The sequence below is a fragment of the Penicillium verhagenii genome, assembly GCF_028828195.1.
Source record: "Penicillium verhagenii strain IBT 33310 chromosome Unknown utg000003l_segment0_segment0, whole genome shotgun sequence".
NCBI lineage: Eukaryota > Fungi > Ascomycota > Eurotiomycetes > Eurotiales > Aspergillaceae > Penicillium > Penicillium verhagenii.
The window spans coordinates 458,772-473,982 of NW_026643167.1; the positions used below are offsets into that span (position 1 = coordinate 458,772).

The window sequence follows — 15,211 nt, forward strand, 5'->3', positions numbered from 1 at the left end:
AAAAATTTTCCTTCCGCTTTAGTCATTTTTACGTTGGTGACGGTGATTGCCCGCTTGGTTTTAGTGGGCCCACTTCAACTACGCGCTGTCTAGCAACACCCCAAAGACCACGATTCTGCTTACTGTAAGACTTGAAAATCGTGGTGTTTTGGCCTCTTTGCGAATTTGTGACTTGTCGCATTTGTATTTAACTCTTTCCTATTAGCGAACCTATACCTTATAAGATCGTCCGCCCTATACAGTACTTCTACAAAGTCCACTACATTCGCAGCAACTCCAGAGCAAGGGCCACTCATAATGGCTAATTTAAATACTACTCGGACCAGCTACCCCTCCTCGAAGAGAAAACTGATTCGCCAAAAACAATGCCGCCGCAGAACAAGCCTAATGAAAAAAGCTTGCGAGTATAGTAAGATGTGCGACGCAGATGTATGCGTGGGCATTCGCATCCGAGAGACGGGCCAGGTACATATTTTGTCAGCAGATGCTTCGGGATTTTGGGATTTTCTTACTTCACAATTGGTACATATGCTATGAGGTCTTTCAATCACGAAAGAAAGCTGACTCCTCAGGGCTCCCACTACCCGACTCCATTACTAGTAACCGATCCATGATTTCGAAGCAAAAGGAAATACAATAGTTGGTATACACGACATGAATCTTGAATTCTAGATCCAGAATCCGATTTGCATGAGTATCTCTTGAACTGTAAACAAGCCATGCGGAATACTGTACTGTACTTAGGATAGAGCCACCCATGACTACTCCCGAATACTTATGTTTTAGAATCCTACGCTAAGCCTTCGGATTATATTTTCACCCGTATTTATTTCCACCTTAGGTTCGAATTGTGGGCCGGTCCAGCCCCCGCTTTGCTGTGCATCTCCACCCTCAAAATCTTGAGCGGAGTCATTGTTCTAGCTCGGAACACCCCATTTGAACCCAGGAAACCAACGGCTGCCTCCAGGAACTATACCTGTGGTCCCAGTACCAACAAGGCTCCCAGGAACGAGGGCCACTATTCCCACATGCCCTCCCATCGGTCCCAGAGATGGTTCAGAAGGCCCTGGGAACTGTGTTGCTCCTGGGACTAACAAAGAGACACTACGGAATCGCCTTTTTTGGATTGGCCGCACTCTGGAGGCCATGCAAGAATTGGGTTTGATAAAATGAAACAGTAGATCTCAATGCCGGCGAATCAACTAGCTCGTCACTTCAGAGTTCTCTGGCCTTGGAATATTACAGCAGTGGCTCGGAACCCCATTTGAACCCAGGAAACCAACGGCTGCCTCCAGGAACTGTACCTGTGGTCCCAGTACCAACAAGGCTCCCAGGAACGAGGGCTAGTGTTCCCACATGCACTCACGTCGATCCTAGAGATGTTTCAGAAGGCTCTAGGACCAGTGTTGCTCCTCAAGCCGAAAAAGGACACTACAGAATTGCCTCTTTTGGATTAACCGTACTCTGGAGGCCATGCAGAATGGATTTTGATAAATCAAAATTTACCAGTGAAATCGACGCCAAAAATAAGAGTCTTTGACGTCTAAATACCCAGAGGATCTCGGTTCTTTGATTTCCCGGGTATACTTAATCCACAGTCTATTGAAGCCATATCCCTCGAGTAGTCTCTAGTTGTTAAGAAGCAGATAAGCGTCATTTCTGCATCCAAAAAGTCCAAGCATCATCTGAGAGCATAGGTAGAAACCACAGCCCTACAATCCCACAAAATTATCCTCGCGCACCACTTGTCTGAACATAGACTTGTGAAGTAAGTCCTTTGCCGGCACCTTCATCACGGTTTGTAGGAACCACAGTATCCTGAATAATGAGAATGGTAGAATCATTGTCTTGCCGGCGAGCTTCTTCGTCTGAAACGATCTCATTGCCATAACGCTACAATCCGACTGGTAATACGATTGCGTATGGTTGCGCTTGGATTGAGTAAGAGGGTTCCAAGCCCGATTCTATTGGGTCAGTAATGGATATTATAGACCGGAGGAAGGAGGCTCTAAACACTTCATCGGAGTACTAGATCATACGCTTCTAGCCAAGTCCGAGTCATTTGGCACAAGAGTAACGTAATTTGCCGGAATAATATATCTGCCGGATCCGTGTGGCGGCGATGACATAAGCATTCTGAATAACTAACTAACTTATACCGAGAGCGGTTATCTTGCCCCTGAACCAAATCCCTTTTTCTTTGTTCCCTCTTGCTGCACCCGCGACACCGTTTAAAATTTTTATTTTCATGTTTGATATACTACATACCTTTTAAATGTCTGGCGCTCATACGCAAGCTCAAACGCTGGACGCAAGGCTTGTCGCAACGATCTCTGGTATATTTACCTCTGCTGGTGTTCCGAACACCCTTTGGGGCAACTATTTACTGACCGTATATGGCGTCCCCACTATTGTTGACGTCCGTGATTTTCTTTTCTTCCAAATGAAATTTTTTTGACCTAATGATAGGGTGTGGGTTTTGTTGTACCCGACGAATCGACGAAGACTGCCTTGACCTCGATCCGGAAAGCTGGTTTTGCCGCTTGTCCACAAGGCCTAGGTTGCCCTGTTTTAGATGGATGTCGGGGAAACCTCCCCTTTGAGCATTGGCACATTGACGACGAACTTGTAATCTCAGTATACCGGAAATCCGATGTGCTGTGGGAACTATCTTTTTCCGAAGGGAGCCCAGACATTTTGAATGCATCAGACAAACGTCTTCCATCAGCGGCACCCGGCCGTGGCCGAGGACGCTTCGCACCTGAATTTGGCTCTGTACAGATTCCTCACCCTGTTCGATACTGTGAGGCTGTAATCATGTTGCTCTGTCGAGATAATGGCACCAGATCTGCAAATTACTGGATGGCGATTCTGACCTATATTCTGGAATATGTGGACGAGACAGTTTTGTTTGATGAGAACAGCCTGGGCGAAGCCTATAAATTATTCTATCGTGCACTCAAAGAAGGAGATTTCTCAAGGATGTACCTCCTTCTAGATGATCTCCGCAGTGAATTGGCTGGAGAGCGCCTTCAGCGACACAGAATCGATAATTACTAGTCTTTCCTCCAAAGTCATGCTTTTTTCATAGTGTCCTCTTTCGGCGGCTCATATTTCAACGATTTTGGCAGTGTCAAACCCCTCTGTCTGAGAAAAATAGTATCCTCTTTGGTTTGAAACCACTCTTTTCCCGGTCTCTGCGTCTCGGAAGTCACAATTGAAATGGGTATGACCAAAAGCCCATATTTTGACAACCTCCTGTTTCCAGCAGAATTCGCCTGACAAATCAGACATAAAACCAGAGGAGATTTTGCTATGTCGATGCTTCGGATCAACGACGTTTTCGCTGATTAGCGGACAATAATGGGTGAACACAATGATTTTGCGACTAGGTTCCAAGCACGAAATAGACTTTATTTCACGATTAAGCCATTCAAGGTCAGTTTGGTGTGCTTCTTGATGTGCTTCAACCGACCAATCACTAATATGATAGAAGTCGTTCAGGCCATAACTGACGCGTTCCATCTGTGTTTGGGCTATTTGGGAAAATAGGGTGCAGCCGAGGATGCTCAGTGTCGGTGAAAGGTCATAGCGTGTCTGGTCGAGGAAAACAAACTGGCCCGGCGTTTCGCCTCGTTTGAAAGACTCGTTGAGTTGGGACTCAAATATTTTTACACGTATCTTTGTTTGAGCCCAATTGCTGTGATATGGTTCGTGATTGCCAAGAACAAGGAATACGATGCGGAAGGCTTCTATTTGATTGCGAATAAAATGAAAGAAGCCCTCGTCCTTGACGTAGCCAATGTCGCCGATTAATGCCAGATATGGCGCTCGGGGTTTGACTTGGAAAATGTCGTATGCAGCTGGGGATTCCAGGTGGAGATCAGAAATCACTTGGAATTGCGTCTCAGCCATCAGCGGTTACATGCAACACGGATTGTTTCGAAGTTTGTGAGGTTACCTTAAGATGCGGGGTCTCCAGCGCTAAATACGTCTTGATTGGCGCCCTGGTCATGTGACATATAAGGAGAGGGATTGATAAAACCAGGCAAACAACAGCATTCAGAAAGATAATCAAGAGCATCCTCTCTAGGCACGAATCATTTCCAGAAAATAGTTCTTTTTTTTATTTGGAGTTTCAATTCCTACAATGTCTAGCGGGCTGTCTTTTGCTGAGTTGGAGGCAGCTGCCGGGGCTGTCATTGAAATCCTCAAAACTATACCGGAGTTCTCGAGCTCCCGAATAGTTGTCATCGGGGGCTTAGGTCTCTGGAGATACATTCGCAATTACCGCACAACTGAGGTTCGTTCTCAAGAGCCAATCATGGACTTTGGGTAGCCGCTGATAGCATTATTGATAGGACGTCGACTTCCTCATAACTGTCCAGGGCGCTCCCAAAGCGGTCAAAGATAAGCTGCTTGCTTTGCCATCATCTCCATTCCAACAAAGAGCTCAGCTATTCTACTACAAAGGCCCAAATGGCAAATTAATTCAGATAGATATCACTCCTGATTGGCAGGTGAGACCGTTGGTAGCATTAGTTTTTCAACAGTATGATATTAATGATAGCCTACAGTCACCCTATGTTCCCTCCGCAGCGATACCTATATCGACTGTTCGACCGAATGCACTGCCGTATATCTCGGAGCTTGATCTACTCATCTTCAAGATCAACAGCAGCGGATTACGACCCACGCCAGGGAAAAAGTTGCGTGATGCAACTGACGCCTTGGAACTTCTGGAAGATCTTAATTCCAAGGGGCCTATTGTGCTTTCAGTGTCTCAGAAGAATGTTATACTTCAATGTTTGGATGACGTGGCTCGAATGTCTGGGAAAGATAAAGCCTGGTGGATTGCCAAACTGGCTCTGAATTAGCTCCACCTCTTTACTTTTTGAGACTAGAGATGTGGAAGCTTAGCCGAGTGTTCATCACTGATTTTCATCGCTCTATGTTAATCTTTGTGTCTTTGGAACCACGACGAACCAAAAGGCCAAGTGGACATTCGTTTAAGAATAAGTCAGAACAATACCCTCTTACACTACGGATAGACCTGGCTTTGAACCTCCGCATGGGTCCCTACCTCGGAACCTCGAACCTCACCTCTTGAGGTGAGGTTCCAGCCTTCCTAACCTCCAACCGCCCATTAACCTCTGGAGGTTCATTGAGGTTCAACCTCCATCGACCCGCATGAACCTGCATATGCATAATTCCTCGACGCCTTTCCTCTTTTGGCTGGATAAAATCGATGAGTCATCTCAGTATTTTTCAGGTGTTCCGTCAACCTGTGGACTTTTCAATGAGTTCTCCATCAATATAATGAGACAATTAAGAAATAGTCACGCGAAAGTGAACAGTAGGTGTGGTCATCTACAAATTACAATTAATATTCGACGATATCGTCGTAGTGGGTGGTCAATAGAGGCTATCGATAACACAGCATGTAAAGCTCTAGACATATATCGCAGACACTGTGAAGTACGTGTATCCTCATCAGTAGAGCTGATATTTCTCATAAAACCACGACGCTGCAACTGGAGCCCCTTCATTTTATATCATCTAAACCGTTATGTCTTCTTCTAGCAGTTTGTCCCTCAGAATTTATGTCAGATCATCTGATTCTATCATGAATTCGGTTCAAAAATCCTACATGTGGGACTTAGAAGTTCTGTTTTTCCTATGTCAAAGTTTTCTTGGAGGTTCTATGCGGGTAAATGAGGTTCGTTGAGGTTCGTTGAGGTTCGTTTCTATAGCGATTCTCTATGTCAACCAATAAGATGTAGCTAGGTGGGTACAAGAGTTGATAGATCAATTCAAGCTTGTAGAGCAGGGACAAACAGATGCCCCAAGAAAATCCCATAACATCCGTGAAATGATCAGTAAGTTCCTTTCTATCTTACACCCAGGTCATAGTGGTTTACTGAACTTATTATGTCTCAGATCACTGACGTCTGCGGCTACGCATCGTCTCACTTCGAAGGGCTACCACTAGACGCGCTGCAATACCTTACCCCTGACGACACGCCATCCCAACGCGAAAGCCAAAGTCATTCTATCACCGACAGCCAGCTAGAGTCAGTTGCAGACCCTCCAGACCTTCCAGACCTTCCAGGTCACCGAGTACGATCTCGCGCAGAACCTCGGGCCCCAGACACCCTCACGCGAATTAAGCCGGACAGAAGTAATGAATATATCGTCTTTACTACCAACATGTCCGCGGAATTCGTTAAGTGGTGGCTTCGAACCGATTTTGGCAAGAAGAAGCGGCTAAACTGGGAGGTCAGCCGTCGCGCAGACTGCTGGACTGGGTTTCAACAAGTTGCACATGCTAAAGATGGAAAGCCTGGCGTTATATGCAATCGGTGCCGTACGGTTCTCACACATCCAGCGACAAATCATACCGGAAACTCATCGATGCAGAAGCATCTAGATGGGCCAAGGTGTCGACAACGAATTACAAAGAAGGGTAATATCCAGCAACTACTCAGTGACGCGGTATGTTCGATATAGTCAATATTCCACCTCGATACCAATAATGAATCCTCCATCTTGTAGGCCGAGAGAAGACCAGTGCCAGCCTTTACTCAACAAATATGGGAACAAAAGATTCTAAATCTGATCACTGTATCGCATTTACCTTTCCTCTTCGTCGAGCACCCAGAATTCCATGACCTCCTTTCCTACGCTCGGCTAGCACCTACACCACCGAGCGTTCCGTCAAGAAAGGTGATTCGCGACCGGCTCCGGAGTTTCGTTACAGATATTCAGCAAGAGACACTACAACAGCTCCCATGTGGTGCAAAAATGTCAATTGCGCTTGACTGTTGGACTTCACCATTCCAGCACGCATTCATGGCCATCACCGGATATTTTCTAGACCAGGAATGGGAGTATCGCGAGGTCCTACTTGGGTTTGAGCCAATTTTTGGATCGCATACTGGCGTGAACCTCGGGGACGTAGTTCTCCAGATCCTACAAAAGCACCAAATCGCCGATCGAGTACTAGCGGTGACAACTGATAATGCGTCTAACAACAAGACACTTGTCGCAGCAGTGAATGATTCAATCAAGAAGCTACAAATAGAGACGGATTCTACGATCATTCAAGTACCCTGCCTTGCGCATGTTATTCAATTGAGTCTAGTTGATTTGCTTGGTAAAATCAAGGCTTCGCCAAAGAATGATAACGCCGAGACAGAATGGTCTGATGATCGTATACGTTTGCTTCGTACACGCCAGCAGAAACACGAGATTGCTGACACTCTGAACAAAGTATGCTTCTAATCAAAAATCATGGTTCGTGGTTCAATAGGGCTAAATACTCCAATTCCTGATAGGTCCGAGGTATTGCGGTTTATATCAACGGAAGCCCTCAACGCAAGGAAGCCTTCTTGAATACTCAGCCTAGTAATACGCCAAGACTGCTTCTCATCCAAGATGTTCGTACAAGGTGGAACTCGACATTTCTGATGCTTCGTCGGGCGAAGAGGCTTCATATCGCAATTGACAAGTTCTGTTCCGACTACGATCAACATCATTTTACATTGAGTGCAGAGGGGTGGCGGCAAATCGATTACTTGCTTTGTATTCTTCAACCCTTTTTCACGCTCACCACGCTAGTTTGTCGTACTAAAGATTCGAGCATCCATCTTGTCTTTAAGATCTACAACAAGCTCTTTGACCATCTTGAAAGATCGATGCGTCAGCTTCGCCGAAAGAAGGTTCCCTGGAAACAGCTAATGCTTTCTTCACTGGAGGCTGCGAAGGGGAAACTCAAGAAATACTACGGCGAAACAGATGATATCGAAGATAATCTCTATGCTATTGGGACGATCCTAGCGCCGTCGAGCAAGATGGAATTCTTTTCAACAAGTGATTGGGACCTAGATCCCGAGATGGGAAAGGACTACAGAAAAGAATACCGCGAGAGTCTTCAGTCTCTGTTTGAGAAATATAGCCAATGTATACCATCTGAGATGAGACAGTCTGATAGCAGTCAATTCACAACACAATCGGAGCTTGAGAAGGCCTTAGACGACGACTCTCCACGACGATCGACTGCTCCGCAGTATGACGAGCTCACGAAATATCTCCAGAGTGGTCAGTAAGTCAGCCTACTTTATGAATTATTTGACTAACCTTTTCTGATTAGATACCATCAAAGGATCGACTCGGATCTTCTGGAAAGATCATCAGAGGGAATTCCCTATTCTTGCAAGCATTGCCCGTGATATCATGTCAATTCCAGCGACTGGTGCCGGAGTTGAGCGTCTTTTCAACTCTGCCCGGGATGTGTGCCACTACCGCCGGGGGTCGTTGAACCCAGAGACTGTTCGCGATATCATGTTGTATATGTGTACAACAAGATTCGATATCAAGGAGGAGCAGCGGCTGATTCTTCAAGAGTATCTTTTAGACCATGAGATTGCCGCTTCGGCCGAAGCACTTGATATCCAGACACATGCTTTCGAGGCTATCAGTGATGATGAGGAGGATGTCGAGATGCGTCTTGAGACACCGGCTGCTACATCAACCACGCAGGCAAACCCGGACGCACCGTCACTCCTAGCAGTCACCCCTGGTAAGCGGCTTGCGGTTACTTCTGACGATGAGGAAGCCTCTGATACCGATGAATTTGCGGATCTAGATGAGAACAGGGCACCACCCTTGCCTGACTTCCCTGATACACAGCATCGTGTATCAGGCAGAATACGGAAGAAGTCGAGACTACTGGATGGGTATGTAGCTTGATGATTCGACTCATGATTCTTCGGAACCATGACCAGACACTGTACTATAGACATAATGTAAATCATTGATAACTGACAGTTGAGAGTCTATTTCGAAGCTAAACCCATGATATGTACCAAATCCTCTTGTGTGACTATGCAGTAATGAAGTTTTGTTTTATAATTACGAGAGAATACAGCCTGTTTCTACATAATTAATGCAATTGACCCCAAGTCACGTATTTTACCTGTTTGTCCTGTTTGTTGAACCTCAGGTTCACCCGCGGGTAACCTCCATGAGGTTCGGTCCAAGATGTAACCGCCCGGAGGTTCCAGGTCATGGAACCTGAACCTCCGGGTGGGTGAACCTCCTTGAGGTTCGCGAGGTTCAATCGCGGTTCCCAGCCAGGTCTAACTACGGAACGGTTAGCAACACGTGACCGTCGACTCCCGCGTCGACCCCAGGAGTATACGATCGACTCCCAGATCTACCCCCGGGGTATATCTCGGAGTAGGAACCCGAAGGATATATAAGGACACTCATTACCGCACATGTATTTAGTTCTTCGCGTTCAATTACACATTGTTACTTGGAACCTACAGTTCTAGCTTCACACTTGTTTCGTACTCAAGACAACCACCCTACTAGGAGATGTATATTTAGTCTGTTGTCCCTCGACACAGATGCTAAGCATAGCTTGACTAGGCGCACTGCCTGGCACTGCCCAACAAGAGTCTACTCTATAGATCCGAGCCCGTGTAAGGCCTACAGGCAACGGTACGATTGCGACTGAGACTTGAGGACGAGCCTCGACGTACGTATACGACCACTACGAACGATACTCACTGTGACCAGTTAGCTACGCGTAACTGGGCTTGAGACTTGTCTGAGGTAAGTAGAAGTGTCAGGAGGTCTTTCGTTCCATCCGGGCTACCATAAGTGTCCTTAGTGGGTGACCAGAATGGTGCATTATTGAAATGTTCTTGACATTAATTGAGACGATCGACTACAAATTCACAGACTATCTTGTCGGCAATATTAAAGGGGCAAAATCTTGATACAGTACTGTAGTATCCCGCAACTTCCAAACCGTAAGCTAGTATCATAATGGCTAGCGCATCTCTTGATTGTGGTCAAAGTAACGCTAGTCTTAAAAAGGAAATATGTGACAATCGATCACTTGTCAATCCGATGTTTTATGTATCCCCGCTTTGCGCAAGCGGGTGACTGGTGCAAGAGATATTGTCCTTTATAGGACACGGTTCGAATAATTTCGAATATCTTGATCGCCCTATTTGTCTCCATGATCTTGTTAAAGAATTGCGTTTTGCTATTTGGCTGCCTTTTCCGGCCGCAAATGAGGCCGAAAATGGCCGTCTTTCAGCAACCTGCCTCCGCCACGCTCCCGCCTCCTTCGACCACGCACCACACCACTCACCACTTGGTGCCTCAGGCTGCCATTTTGTGCGCGCTGACATCCTTAGTTCCCTGAGGGCTCCTTAGTAGCTCCACCACGCCTACAGGGGAGGGAGGCGCCAAAAATGGCCTCCTTCAGCACCACGCCAGCTGCACTCTGGCCAGCTCCCAGCCGCCATGGCTATAAATATCCCCTTCCCACCCATCCTCCGTCCAACACTGTCCTCACTTCGACTCAAACACCCCTCCAAACATCTCCCTCTGATTTTCCGTCGTGCTTTCTTCTATTCAGTTATTCAGTCGAGGTCGTGCGTTAAAACATCTCGAGCACCGAGATAGTTCCTTCGCACGGCCGGCGAAATCTATTAGCCATGTATCGTCGGAGGACGCCCAATACCGGCAACCACGGAATCACGAGTGAATCCTCTTGTACCTCTCCTATCGATACCGACAATGATAGACCGTTCGAGCCCGATTCCTCTGAGACCGATCTCACCGAGCCGGAGCGCTCCCCTCCAGCGGGTCGAACGATTGCTCGGAAAAAGCCAAGCCCAAAGACTGGAACAAAATCGTTACCAACAGACCTGTCGAATGTGGAACGTGTCCACCAGGCCCGATACCAAGTCCCCGATGATGATACGGATGAGGACCTGGCCCTAGTGCCAGAGGATTACGGCCGATCCAATAATACGAAGAAGTTGAAACGTCGACTGAAAGAGCGTTGGGCTTGGTAAGCGATCAGGATATCGTTGAAAGCTTATACCGTGTTGATATCAACTGACCGACTTGCCTTATTCTAGGTACTGCCAAATGAAAGCAATGGAACCATCCACTAATCACAAGTGGGGGGTGGCGGAGGATGCACTGCGTGAAGCGTCTCCAAATGACATGCATCGATTCCTTAATTGGTGTCTGAAGCTGGAGTACAGTCCCGATGGTCGCCGCCAGAAAAGCTATACAAAGGCCAGCGCCCTTGAAGCGGATTGGAAGTACTTCCGAATTTACTACCAGCGAGTTACCGAAAACGAGATGAGTAAAGAGATGGGTGAGGCCGTTCGCACGGTTCGTTTCCTCCCCCCACAATCTTCCGCAGGAGGCTTGCGCTAACGAAAAATGACAGGGTATGAGATACTTGGTGGATAAGCGCGGTCTCGACAAACAACCGCGGGCAAATGTCCCAGTATATATTGAAGATATGATTCCATTCAATGAGACAATCCTTCAAACCCGGGAAAAGCGATTTCACTTGGGGTTTCAGCGCATTATCCTATGCCTATACAACACAGTTGGGTTATTTACCATCAATCGAAAACAGGCGATGCTTGACCTTCAGTTCAAGCATCTACAAATATCGCTCCAGCAGGACCCGCACGGGGGACCTCCGAAGCCGATGATCGAACTCGAGCCCCAGTTTGTGAAAAGCGTCCTGGGCATGTCGAAGCTGTAGGTGGCACCCAAATCATATTTGTTTGCTACAATCAGACTGACTGATCAATATGACTTAGAAACACGTTCGCGCTACCTGAAATTGTCTACGGCGTGTCACTTGTCTTCAGCCCGCATGTCCTACTCTTCATCATATTATTTTATGTTCATGCCTTTGAAGCGCCTCACTTAACATCGATGCAAGACCTTCGGAGACTGCTTGTCGAGGGTGGTCGACAGGAAATGCTCCTTCCCTTGAAGAAAGAGATGGATAATTACTATGTCTTCCCGAAGGTCGAGGTGATCTGTGGCCAGCCCCGCATTTTGTGGGAGACGCCCATGAATGGAAGCACACTCGACGCACAGCTCAGGACATTCAGTGAGATACACGGCTTCCTTAATCATTTCTTCTCTCACCAATTTCGATACGGAGGAGGTGATCTACTTGACAAGAGTGGTCAGTGGATGACAAATCCCCATGTTCTCTTTAATGGGCAGACTAAAGCTTTTATCTAGGTTTCGTCAGTGAAGCTCAGCGTAATGTGATCATGGCCCACGCCACCAGCAGAACGTTCATCAAACACTATCGTCCCCGTCGGCATACTGGCTTACAAGAGATCATGTGCGGCCTCAATCCAGACGAAGAGTTCTCCAAGGCTGTGACCCGGATGAGCCGTTGGATTGATCGGCGGCGACCACGATACCTGAGCGACGCTGATCGGGAATCAGTGGAGAAAGACCCAGAACTGCAGTCAGCCATACGCTGGCAAGTCGATTTAGAGACCCAGTGCGCTGGTCGCTCTCACAACCCAGCATTGGGACGATGCTGGAGGACCAGAAGCGTCACGTCCACAATCTGCGCCGGCGTCTGCAAGACAAACGGCGGAAAGAAACACGCCGCGATTTCAGTCGGAAACAGGCGGTGATTGACATTGAAAGACAGCTGACTGGTGGGGCTGTCAGTGATGAGCCTGCGCGCGAGGTCTTACGAAAAGAGTTTGAAATGCCATCGGAGCAGATTCTTCTCGTGGAGACTTTCTTTACTTGGCCCACCACCGATTCATTAGAAGACGAGTGGACGCGACGCAACAAAGCGGTTGCTGCCGGAATACAATATTGCGGCTTTCAGGAGGGTGGGCCCCTTCGTGGACGGCGGAAGCGCTCTGCCCCGTCCGACAATGAGGATGGGGTTCCTTCTCCGCCAGCTCGAAAGATGAAGGCTGATACGCCGCTGAATACGTCGTGGGAGAAGGGATGTACCTCTGGCGGGAAACATATCCCGAATGCAGAGCATACATTCGCATGCTTCCAATGCCCCAAGGCATACTCTGACTATAATGGAGTGAAGAGGCATTTTAAGACGTCACATTTGACGGACCGGAAATGTAATTTTTGCGATTTGTCCGTCTTGCACGAGATGCACTTGCGGAGGCATGCCCAAGAAGTCCATGGCCTTCGAACATGAGTGTCGGAACTCCTGTAACATTCCCTTGTTTCTCTATTCGAACACAATTGGCAGAGTCATGACCGAGTTGATGACTATTTTATTGAAACTTTCCTTATTTGTTGCGGTTATTTAGAGCTATCGGAACAGAATTCCATCGCAGTCGTTTCGACCTGTCTTAGGGCTTTAGTTGATTTGGAGCAGTCATTTTGCGACTTGGGTGTCTGGCTGGCCATGCTAAACAGGCGTTGAATGCCGTGAAGCTAGTTGTAACATAAATCTGAGGAAACAAATCACGGTGAGTTCTCAGTCTGTAGATGTGGGTCCGTGGTCAGAAAGGCTGCGGTGGTGCGGCTGTAGCCTCAGGCCAAAAGATTTAGGTCACTTGGCTTTGGTCCAATGACTCATAGCGTTGTACGTATGACTGGTTTGGTCGTACGTCCGCAGCCTTGTGTCTGCAGCGGCCTCGAGTCTGTCAACTGGTGTCTACTATGGCCTTGCAACCATAACAGACATGGAATTTTGGACTGATCTCTCTATAGGGCGTAAAGTAATTCTTTATTATCTACCAGGCAGCCGATCGCATTTTCAAGCTACAGATCATGTTCCCAGATCTCCCTCCTCCTGACTCTCACGAAACAGATTTCTAATTTCATGCGAAGGGCCGATCAATATTGAGCTGTCTTGATGAGGTAGATATTCGCTAATAAGGACTGCGCTTTTGCGGCCAAAGCTCAGCTTCTTGCATATCGACAGACAGGGCTATTCGGATTTAGCATAACTTGTGAAACGACGACTGAAAGAGTTGACTTACTTTCCCAGACCCTTTGCGCCTAATTAATGAATATACAAAATAGAACTACAAATTTTAGATTTAATCATACAGGGACAGTCATCTAGCCAGCAAATGCTTTAGAAGCACTTTGGTAGGAAACGGTGGGGTCTCGTAGGAAAGACAGAGCTACCTAGCACAGCTTGATACGTTAGCCTTGAAGGAGCAGACAGGTCCACAGTTTCCCTTGAGCGGCAACAAAGCAAATCTGCACATATCAGCCTGGCCAGAAGGGAAATCGTGGACCTGCGCAAGAAGATTGGTATCGGACGAGGCAGATTTGTTTGTGGTAGTCTGGCCAGAAGGAAAACCGTGGTCCATCGTAAGAAGGATTCTATTATGCGATGTGGATTTTCTTGCGTAGAGGGGAAATCGTGGTCTATCGTAAGAAGGATTCTATCATGCGATGTGGATTTTCTTGCGTTAAGCTGGGAGAAGGAAAACCGTGGTCCATCGTAAGAAGGATTTTATCATGCGATGTGGATTTTCCTGCGTAGAGGGGAAATCGTGCGATGTGGATTCTATAGAGAGCAATCTGCAAACATCAGCAAGATAATATCTTACCTTAAGCATGTCCTTTGTTGAGATGAGTAGTTGTATTTTCTTATTCTTGTTCAACCGAGAAAACAATTGAATTGATTTAAGCTTGTTTGCTCTATGCTCTTTTGAGTGCAGGAAAGCCGTGATGCCCTCTTATCTTTGAGATGTGAGATTTGTCCTTCAACCGCCAGATCTCCACCGGGCTCCACTGATCTCCACCTGGCCTCAAAACATTGAGCGGAGAATCAACGGCTGCCTCCAGGAACTGTATTACCATTGCAGCTTTCTAAATCGCAGCGAGCTAAGTTGTCTCACCCTTGCCCGACCTCCAAAACAGCTCACAACGGCCAGCATAAGTACATGAAAAAGACAAAAGTGATTCATCAAAGACTTGCATCTAGAGGCTCTTTTCAACTGGCCTTGGATAGTAAGAGCCCTGAAAGAGTCAGAAAACCCGCAATCTCCCATTCCCACCTGGACTTACTAATTGAGAGCCCAGGAACGACCAGAACCCGGAGGCGTCTGCGGAAAATATGAAAACTTTCCCTGACTGTCGAATACGTATACCCAAGCAGACATCCGCTCCGCACATTTCGCTATACTCCAGCGCCTTTTTCTCCAGGCATAATTTGCGCCGGTCTCTTTTCTGCCGGAGTAGTTTCTTCTCCACGCTGGAGGGTTTTGATCGTTTTGAAATTCTTGCCATTTTCTTGACTGGGCAAATAATCTTAGTTAAAAAAGTGAATGGAAACAAGCTTATTTTGATATGACCGTGGCCTGGTTAATATGTGCGTTTAAAAATGCACAAAGGAGGAAATGCTCCT

The 15,211-nt window shown here is 47.0% G+C and overlaps 7 protein-coding genes across 7 annotated transcripts; 5 read left to right on the top strand and 2 right to left on the bottom strand.

The window, feature by feature from the left end:
• Window positions 1–1,728: 1,728 nt before the first annotated feature.
• On the bottom strand, window positions 1,729–2,135 carry N7466_001574 (uncharacterized protein; the record flags this gene model as incomplete). Its single annotated transcript, XM_057160972.1, has 2 exons — window positions 1,729–1,893; window positions 2,040–2,135. The coding sequence occupies 2 exons, from the start codon at window positions 2,133–2,135 to the stop codon at window positions 1,729–1,731; spliced, it is 261 nt and encodes an 86-aa protein (XP_057024257.1).
• Window positions 2,136–2,275: 140 nt separating this feature from the next.
• Window positions 2,276–3,060, top strand: N7466_001575 (uncharacterized protein; the record flags this gene model as incomplete). The annotated part of the gene is made up of 2 exons (XM_057160973.1): window positions 2,276–2,419; window positions 2,470–3,060. 2 exons carry the CDS (start codon window positions 2,276–2,278, stop codon window positions 3,058–3,060), a joined length of 735 nt encoding a protein of 244 aa, XP_057024258.1.
• Window positions 3,061–3,108: 48 nt separating this feature from the next.
• On the bottom strand, window positions 3,109–3,915 carry N7466_001576 (uncharacterized protein; the record flags this gene model as incomplete). The annotated part of the gene is made up of 1 exon (XM_057160974.1): window positions 3,109–3,915. The coding sequence occupies one exon, from the start codon at window positions 3,913–3,915 to the stop codon at window positions 3,109–3,111; it is 807 nt and encodes a 268-aa protein (XP_057024259.1).
• A 235-nt stretch (window positions 3,916–4,150) lies between these two features.
• Window positions 4,151–4,877, top strand: N7466_001577 (uncharacterized protein; the record flags this gene model as incomplete). The annotated part of the gene is made up of 3 exons (XM_057160975.1): window positions 4,151–4,303; window positions 4,362–4,520; window positions 4,578–4,877. 3 exons carry the CDS (start codon window positions 4,151–4,153, stop codon window positions 4,875–4,877), a joined length of 612 nt encoding a protein of 203 aa, XP_057024260.1.
• Window positions 4,878–5,931: 1,054 nt separating this feature from the next.
• N7466_001578 (uncharacterized protein) lies at window positions 5,932–8,751 on the top strand (the record flags this gene model as incomplete). Its single annotated transcript, XM_057160976.1, has 4 exons — window positions 5,932–6,495; window positions 6,556–7,272; window positions 7,338–8,100; window positions 8,153–8,751. The coding sequence occupies 4 exons, from the start codon at window positions 5,932–5,934 to the stop codon at window positions 8,749–8,751; spliced, it is 2,643 nt and encodes an 880-aa protein (XP_057024261.1).
• A 1,348-nt stretch (window positions 8,752–10,099) lies between these two features.
• Window positions 10,100–10,485, top strand: N7466_001579 (uncharacterized protein; the record flags this gene model as incomplete). Its single annotated transcript, XM_057160977.1, has 2 exons — window positions 10,100–10,194; window positions 10,254–10,485. The coding sequence occupies 2 exons, from the start codon at window positions 10,100–10,102 to the stop codon at window positions 10,483–10,485; spliced, it is 327 nt and encodes a 108-aa protein (XP_057024262.1).
• Window positions 10,486–10,517: 32 nt separating this feature from the next.
• On the top strand, window positions 10,518–13,036 carry N7466_001580 (DUF3435 domain-containing protein; the record flags this gene model as incomplete). The annotated part of the gene is made up of 6 exons (XM_057160978.1): window positions 10,518–10,876; window positions 10,947–11,208; window positions 11,267–11,589; window positions 11,652–12,028; window positions 12,088–12,322; window positions 12,385–13,036. 6 exons carry the CDS (start codon window positions 10,518–10,520, stop codon window positions 13,034–13,036), a joined length of 2,208 nt encoding a protein of 735 aa, XP_057024263.1.
• Between the last annotated feature and the right edge of the window lie 2,175 nt (window positions 13,037–15,211).